Source organism: Ovis aries, chromosome 1 (genome assembly GCF_016772045.2).
Source record: "Ovis aries strain OAR_USU_Benz2616 breed Rambouillet chromosome 1, ARS-UI_Ramb_v3.0, whole genome shotgun sequence".
Classification (NCBI taxonomy): domain Eukaryota; kingdom Metazoa; phylum Chordata; class Mammalia; order Artiodactyla; family Bovidae; genus Ovis; species Ovis aries.
This window is the reverse complement of record NC_056054.1, coordinates 110,255,854-110,264,696: the sequence shown is the minus strand read 5'-3', so window position 1 is coordinate 110,264,696 and position 8,843 is coordinate 110,255,854. Positions and strand designations below refer to the sequence as shown.

The 8,843-nt window shown below is 39.6% G+C and overlaps 1 protein-coding gene across 4 annotated transcripts; it reads right to left on the bottom strand.

Moving 5' to 3' along the window:
* Positions 1 to 271: 271 nt before the first annotated feature.
* Positions 272 to 7,020, bottom strand: FCER1A (Fc epsilon receptor Ia). 4 transcript variants are annotated; one of them, XR_009599799.1, is made up of 6 exons: positions 6,915 to 7,020; positions 6,475 to 6,495; positions 5,121 to 5,375; positions 3,168 to 3,425; positions 1,245 to 1,518; positions 272 to 359 (listed from the first exon to the last, which is right to left on the bottom strand). XR_009599799.1 is itself a non-coding variant. In XM_042247519.2 (5 exons), exons 1-5 carry the CDS (start codon positions 6,970 to 6,972, stop codon positions 1,328 to 1,330), a joined length of 705 nt encoding a protein of 234 aa, XP_042103453.1. In that variant the 5' UTR covers positions 6,973 to 7,020; the 3' UTR covers positions 272 to 1,327.
* Positions 7,021 to 8,843: the final 1,823 nt, after the last annotated feature.

Sequence of the window (8,843 nt, the reverse complement as noted above, 5' to 3'; positions counted from 1 at the left end):
AGGGATACATACAACTATCCTCCAATTAAAAAATAATAATAATAATAAAACCTTGTTTCTTCTTTTATTTAATACCTCAAGCCCAATCTCTGTTTAGATTCTTCATGAATTGAGCACTCCAAACCTAAGCTTCTCTGTCCTGTCAATTCCTTTCAAATGTGTCATTTCTTTGTCTAAAAAGTATAAAGGTTGCCTGCTTTGGCCACTTGTTAGGCCCCATTTCTATAAGACCTCTGAGCACATGAATTAAAATTTCTTTCTTTTTCTCCTGTTAATTTGTCTCATGTCAACTTTATTATTAGTTCAGCCACAAGAACTCAAGGGGATGAAAGGGTTTCCCTCATACCAACAGCAGATACCTATATTAAAAAAAAAAAAAAGAGCTTTAATAATTTCTCTATTCTTTATGACCTCTTTGGAGAAAATGGGACTTGTCAGTCTTATGAATATTTACAAACGTTCCCCCTAGTTCACTTCCTTAAGTTTTTAATTGTTCAAAAAAACAGATAAACTAAAGGTGCTCTGATCTCCCATTTCCTGTTGTAAACTCCTGGTCGGCACCGACAGTACCTTGCTCTCTTTTCTAATGCTTTCCCCAAGGCCCCATATAACTGTCTCCATGAGAAGAGGTCGGGCAGGGGTGGGAGAGAAAAGACTGGGACTTTGTTTGAGATCTCATTCAGTCTTGTACTTTTTCATTGTGAGAGTTATTATTATGTGCGAGTCTCTCTAAGATGCTTAGTTCAGGCACTGTAAGAGGATATACAAGATTTAATTTGGGGAGATAAGAGAGGAGTGAAACAATCACAGGGAACTCTTAGATGGAGCCTCACCTCCAGAATTCAGGGGCTCAAGTCTGCCCCAGATTCTGCCAAGAGCTAAAAGTTCATGTGATAGTAAGTGAAAAGAGAGCATAAAAATGATCAGCTTCATCAGCACATCCTTCCTTGTCTTCTCATTCGTAGGTCAGACTTACAATGGAGAGAACATTACAAAAGAGAACATTTCTAATCTAGGACTTCATGGTTATGCCTCAAAACTAGCAAGCCTCGAATACTTAAAAGTGTCACATTACATGGTTTCATACTTTTATTCAAGTTGTATATCTCTTTTACAGATTCTAATAAATGAATCTACTCATTTCTTTACTTATATAAATGATGCTTATTGAGCACTTCCTATTACATGCCACTCGATCAGTTTAATGAAGCAGTTCTATAAAGCCGTGAGCTTTTTCTATGTACCTTGTGAGCTGTCTTTGACAACTGAGAAGCGTTTACTAAAGCCAAAAACCTCTGCTATTGCAGAGGTTTCTTGAGGAGTGACATCAGTTCCCTGGGGGATCTGGTTTAGGCTGTGGGTCCGTAAATCTGTTGCGTTTTCTGATTCTCTTCATCTTCAAGAGTAACGTGAACTGCTGCTGGGTCGAGATAAGCAACCCTGTGTCCACAACAAACAGAATCAGCACCAACAATGGGATAAGAAATTGTAGCCAGAAATAGTTGCTTTGAGTGTACTCTAGAGGCAATAAGAAACATAACTCAAATTAGGAATTGAAAAGTGAGATTAAAGTCTTCATCTCCCCTAAAAGAAGGATCCAACATGGTCCTTCACCTTCTAGCATGAAATGACATCCAGGAGCAGAGACAAAACACTCACAGGTTTGGGTTCCTTAGTCTGTGCCCCCTGAAGCCCTAGGGAGTCCTAAGTATTTCCCCCACAGTCCCTTGGCTTGTCTGGCCAATATGCCTAATGGGAAAGGTCATAGGAAAGATGATCCCTTCCTTGGAGCCTCACGAGACCAGTGTCCACATAGGACATGGAGGTGGGAAGCAGACAGAGTAAGGGCAGGGGGTCACCAGTGCCTTATTTCTCAAACAGTCATCACTCATTGCATGTCTGTTGGGTGAAATTAAGATATTGGGCTAGATCATAAATATTAATACGTTGGCTTCCCAGGTTTGATCCTTGGGTTGGGACAATCCCCTGGAGGAGGAAATGGCAACCCACTCCAGTATTCTTGCCTGGAAAATCCCATGGACAGAGGAGCGTGACAGGCTAAGTTCATGGGGTTGCTAAGAGTCAGACACAATGGAGCGACTGAGCAAGGCAAGCAAGGCAATAAGTAAATTGTCTTTCAATTCCACTGTTTTGTGATTCTGCTATTCTATTTACAAAGTAGTGATTTTTTTGTGATTTTTCTAGAATTTTAGAACCCTAGAATATTATAGCCAGAAATTACTCACAGGTCACCTAGACTGGTGACTCTCAACACTAGCTGCCTATTACCATTACCTGGAAGAGCTTTTAAATATTGATGTCCAGGTCTCATTCCAAGCTAATTAAGTTAGAAGCTCAAGGGATGATATACAGACATCAGTATTTTTTTTTTAATTCTGCAAACAATTTTAATGAAGTTTAGTCCAAACCCTTTATTTTATAGATAAGGATACCGGAAGCATAGTGAAAATCAAACAATGGGTCTCAAATTAGTTAACAGAGAACTACCATTAGAAATTAATTGTGGCTTCTGGTCTCATGTTTTTTAAGATTTTGGCATGAGCAAAGTGTACCAAGCAAATGTCTTATTTCCTCATTGCAAAGCAAATATTTTAAAGGCTCCTTCTTTGATATGAAATTTGGAAATGGCAGCCTTTCATTGACTACAGAGGCAGTCTGCCTGACTACTCTTTCCATATTAAGCCCTCTTTCTCATCTCCTAATTTACAGGCACACAGCCTGTTGACTTAGTTTCCTTTCCCATCCCTCATAGGCTAGAATAGACTCTTCAAGCTATAAAGAGTTTGTTCCTTCAACTTTGAAACTCTTTTTCTATTTGATAAATGTAAGTTTCTCCCCAGAAGCAATAGATGACTTTGCTTGACTAGTATTCAACAGTTAAAAAAAAAATCCATTTTACAACTATTGCATTTAACATCTGTAAACATTACATAATGTGAGAAGGTATTACTGTTGCCATTGAACAGTAAGGAATCTGAGACAGAGACTAAGGGATATACTCTACCCCTGGTCTCCTCATTGCAAATCTAGTAGACTTTTCAGGGAATCACAGTTGCTTGCATTCTATAGCTTCAATTGCATTAAGCTCAAATGTTCTTTCTCCTTTCCCCTGCTATGGACTCATTCCCTTTCCTTCACCAACTTACGTTTTTTTACTATAATCTTGAGTTTATTAGAGGTGTAGTTGAGCCTCTGAATTCTGCCCACACAGTAATAGATGCCACTGTCCCCTTCTGTGACATTGGTGATGGAGATGTTGTGGTTTTCATACCAGTACTTGAGAGCTCTGTTATCTTTGTAGTAGATCACCTTGAAGGCATTCAGATTCTTCCAACTGTGGCACCTGAGGAAGAGGGACTCACCCTCCATCATCACCTCAGCAGAGGCCTGAAGGATCAACCAGTCTGAAGAATATTCATTAAGATATTTATTTAACAATGACAGATAAAATAAAATAAAAATAAGATAAATAAAAACGATCATGCAGAGAGTGCGTATCAGAAACCTTTATCATTAACCCATTTCTTGGCTCATAAGGTCAATAAAAAGGAAACACAAAATAATGCTTCCAGCCTGTCTCCTCTGTTGACAAATACTCTCTCCTCCTGAAAGGCAATTCTGGGGCCACAACATCGCTGACACTTCTGATAAGCCCATCCATAGGAGGTCTGAAACCCATTATCCCTTTCAGCTCTATTGTTGCATTTGGTCACTAAAGGGGAACTAAACCTACTCTGCCTGGAGAGTCCTAGCCTAGTAGAGTTGTCCTCTCTAAACTTATAGGTACTTCCCCGTTCTATTAATCACAGTAAGCCTCCAGCTTCCTCAGAACATGCATCACAATTTGAATTAATTATTTGTGTTACTATTGATTGGATGTCCATTTCCTCATTGGGCTCTCTACTTCAGAGGTCAGGAGCATGTCTGTTCCTTTCATCATATCTCCAGGGCCTAATAATACCTAGGAATCGGTAGATTCTCAATGAATGTTTGTCAATAATGAGTCAGTAAAATATAAGAGTCAGGTTGTATGGCTAATGTCATTTTAAGAACTCAAAATTTAGAATAGAAACATGTCTAGGTTGCAAAAGCATATTTTATTTAGGAGCAATCCTTGAGGACTTTTCTAGAATCTACTCCAAAAGAATAAAGAAGCTATTTTACACTGCTTTAGTTTCTACTTAGAATTTGTACACAGATGTTGAAAGATCTCTTTTCACTCAAGAGAAAAAATACAAAATATGCTTATACTTTAAAAATATTTATATTTAAAAATATAAAACAAAATATAAATGACCTAGCTGTTTAAATGAAATCATTACTTTGTTCACTGAACATTTACAAAGTAACCCACATAAGCCTGAGCACACTGTACTAATTGTTGTCAGCAGGAGAGTGATGAAGCAAACATGAGCTTTGTTCTTAAGTAAAAGTAGAGTACATGAGGAACGTAAAGAGATAGCTTTCAAAATCAAGAGTGCAACTTACTGCTTTACCATATGTAAAACAGATAGCCAAGGGGAATTTCGCTCCATGTTTCAGGAAGCTCAAACAGGGGCTCTGTATCAACCTAGAGGGGTGGGGTGGGGAGGGAGAAGGGAGGGAGGTTCAAAAGGGAAGGGATATATATATATATACCTATGGCTGATTCATGTTGAGGTTTGACAGAAAACAACAGAATTCTGTAAAGCAATTATCCTTCAGTTAATAAATAAAAAAAATTAAACAAAAGAGTACAACTTAATATTCAGGTCATGACACATGGAAATGGTAAAGTAACTCTTTAAATCAAAGAGCTCTTTGTAATGTTCATATATCCAGTATGCCATTTGACCATGTAATATGCATCTGTACCCAGGTAGAGAAGATAGAAATGAAACAGCCTAGCGGAGTAACATTGGGAGATTACTAGAATATTGAAAGAAGGCAGAAGGGCAGATGGAGTAGAGGCTGAAGAAGAGAGATGGACCTGTATGTGGAGAGAGACCCAGAGTTCAACCTTGCTTCTCTAAGCCTTGGAATAACTTGCTTTTTCCCTATTTTCAGATGGGCCATTCCGCACATGAGAGAATTGATATTTCTGTAACCCTGGAACTTACCACTGATGACGTTTAGGTACACAGGCTCACTAATGGCAAATCCTTTGATTCGGCATTGGTATTTCCCACTGTCCTGTACGCGTGCTTTCACAATGTCCCATCTTGAATTTGTCTCTTTCAAAGTGGTTCCATTGTGGATCCACACAGAGGACTCATTTTCAGAGGATCTGTTCACACCACATGTAAGAGTCACAGTTTCTCCTCTAAATATTTCTCTCCATGGTGGATTCAAGGACACCTTAGATTTCCAGTTGGCTTTGAGAAGAACAGATTGTGGAAAGAGATATGGAAGGAGGGAAAATATCATTGAAATCTGTTCAGCTTCCAGAGTACAGACATAATAATAGTCAATCAATGATCAATCTACCCTTAAACTGTCGGTGATAAGAATCTATCCTGAGTCCTAGGATTAAAGGAAGGAAGAAAGAATCTTGTGGTCCCACCTAGGGACCCTAGCTCCCAACTTAGGAAAAAACAGGGCATGAATGTAAGATATTAAAAAACAAAAGAGGATAACCCCTCTAATTTTCTTGATTCCAATTTCAGTATCTGTAAATGAGGATTGAAGTCTCCTTTCAAGCAGAGATTATGTCTGAGATGTTCATACATAGTTCAGCACAATGACTACTACATAGTGAGTATTCATTAAGTATTTATTGAGTTGATGAATGAGTGAATAATGGATGAATTAAGGTAGTGGACTAAATGAAATATATGGCTTCTCCCAGCTCTAAATTTTTATGACTATTTAATTGTGAGTGAATAGGGAATGGAAATTATATGTCAATTCTGGAAGGTACTGAGAATCACCAAGAGGATCAGTCTTAAAAGGCTTTCAAAAACAAAGAGATGTGGTACAAATTTGCGGAATGAAGACTTCGGAAGTGGCCAGGTGGTGATGAGGAAGAGGTGATATGTCCAAAAGAGAACTAGACTTGAATTTAAGGGACTTATGTTAGAATCCAGTGCCTTTTTGGCCATGTAACCTCCAACAAATTACTTAATCTGAGTTTCAGTATCCTCAATTATAAAATGGCAGTAATAATATCAGGGATGATGACATAAGAATTAAATGAGTTTATATCATAGTATCTGGAGCAGAGGCTGAGACAGATGCTCAGCAGACATAATTGTTTGCATAAAAGAGGAAAGGGTGACTTGAGAGAATGAAACGCTGTGTGGGAAGGTTTTGAATGGGGGAAAGAAGGAAGACGAGGCAGGTGGAAGTGTGATAGACAGGGAAGAGCAGATTAATAATCATTAAAAAATAGATGATGGGATGAAGGGAAAGGATGAAGGGCAGGCAATTTCCAAACACATTGAAATACTGAGAGAACAAGAACAGAGGACTCACCTGCTGACATGCCATCTGGAGCTGCAAAATCCAGAGACAATAAGTTAGTATCTGACCCCAGCCTTCTGGATACCTGAAGACTGGGATCTGGTTATGATGCTGAGGTCTACATCCATGGAGTTTTAAGGGCCAACCATCTTTTCAGGACTCTGTTCAAGGGAGAGAAGGAGCTTCTCTCCTTCCTCTGCTATGCCTCCTTTACCCTCTAGGAAAAGCCAGCTTGATAGCAAGGACCAGACTTTCAGTCCGGCTTCCTCGTTAGATGATGCCCAACCCCACTTCTTCTGCTATCCAGCTCATCCTCCCTACAGAATCCCCGGGGAATGACCCACAGTTTGCTCATAATCTAGAAAAAGTCAGCAATAAAATTGTCAACTTTCCCTCGCCAGCCGCTCCCCCAATCTGTTCTGGCCCCTTGGGGGGCTGGTAACTCTACTTACAGAAAAGCAGCAGAGCTATCCACAGCAGGGCAGGGGCTCCCATGGGAATAGTAGGCATCTTCTCCGTGGCCTCCAACTGAGCTGCAGAGATCCAGGGCCTTAGAATAAACTTGAAAGTAAAAAGGAGAAGGAAACGTTCTCTGTGTCATATCTGGCTAATGCATCAGCTGCACCTAGGTTTGCTTCCTTCTCTGGAGATAACATTCAGAGTGGTGCTTAAAAGGGCAATTTTATATATATAGTTTTAAAATCATTTATTGATTTTTTTTTCTTTTTTTGATTGCACTGCACAGCATTCAGGATCTTAATTCCCCAATCAGGGATTGAAACCGTGCCCCTTGCAGTGGAAGTGAATGCACAGTCTTAACCACTGGACCACCAGGGAGGCCTCCAGGGCAACTTTATATTTACCCCCCTACTCTACATTCCACCTCCGTGCACACACCTGGAATCTAGTGGGAGAGAGGCAGAAGGGGCACGCAGGAACAAAACTTTCTTAAACTATCAACGTATAGTTATTTTGTTTGCAACTTAGAAAAGTGGGGTGCAGAGGAGAGAAGAATAAAAATAACAGTTAATTATTCACCTAATATAGGTCAGGCACTATGCTAAATATACCTTATGCTTCATTCATTTCTCAGAACAATTCTATGAACAGGTACCATCCTTATCTACATTTTATAGAAAGGAAGATTGGAGCTTAGAGAAGTAAAGTCATTTATCTTCGAGTACTCCCTAGTAAATGGCTAATTTGGGACTCAAACATTTGAAAAATCGAATCCTAGAGTAAGACTCACAGTCATGATGGTCTCCTGTTTATGCATGTCTACAAGTATGGCCAGAATTCTAGCTGAAATTCTGTTGTGGTTCTCCAGAGTTACCAACCCTCTTGTTACCTAATTTCCTGCTGATCCATTAGTGCACAAATCCACAAATTTTCATCTGCTTCCCTGATGACCCACTGTCGGACCAGCCAAATTGGAGATATTTTTGGAAACTCCTTCTCTCCATGGGTCCTGATGAGGTCTACAATACAGGAAGGCAGATGTTAAACCATAACTTACAGGGATCTCAGTAATATAATTTATTTTATTTTATTGCTCTAGCTTTTGTCCATTTTTATGTTTCTAGTCCTCTAGCCTGATCACCCGTTCTCCTTTAAATCCACATCTGTTTTCTTCCCTCCAGAACCTCAATGACTGATTTTTAATTCTAGGTCAGAATTAGTCACCTTCTTCCAGGATTTGATATTGATAATGATACTGGAGATAATACCTCTATAAATATCTACACTGGCTTGCCCTCCACAAAGTTTTTTTTCATGTGTGGTATTATTATTTGGCCCTTGCCAAAGCTCTGAAATAGCAGAGGCAAAATGAAGTCAGCAAGGCCCCATTCTATCATGCCAGCTTTTGCATGCTGACTGTTTTGTTTTTTTAATATATGTAATTATATGCATTTATGTATGTATTTGCTGTACTGGGTTTTCATTGCTGCATGTGTTTTCTCTAGCTGTGGCAAGCAGGGGCTACTCTGTAGTTGCAATGCATGGGCTTCTCATTGCAGTAGCTGCTCTCGTGGTGGAGCATGGCCTATAGGGCCTGAAGGCTTCAGTAGTTGCTGCCCATGGGCTCAGTAGTTGCAGTTCCTGGGCTCTAGAGCACAAACTCAACAGTTGTGGCCCATGGGCTTAGTTGCTCCTCAACACGTGGGGTCCTCCTGGACCACATATCAAACCTGTGCCTCCTGCATTGGCAGGAGTACTCTTTACCACTGAACCACCAGGGAAACCCCACCAATTGTTGAATTAAGACTAATGAATTAAATATAACGTCACTGCATTTAAAGATCTAACCAAAGCTTTCAGCTTCTCTGAAATTAGAGAATATGAGTCTACAGATTCCTAAACAGAAAGTTTCAGATTGTGAC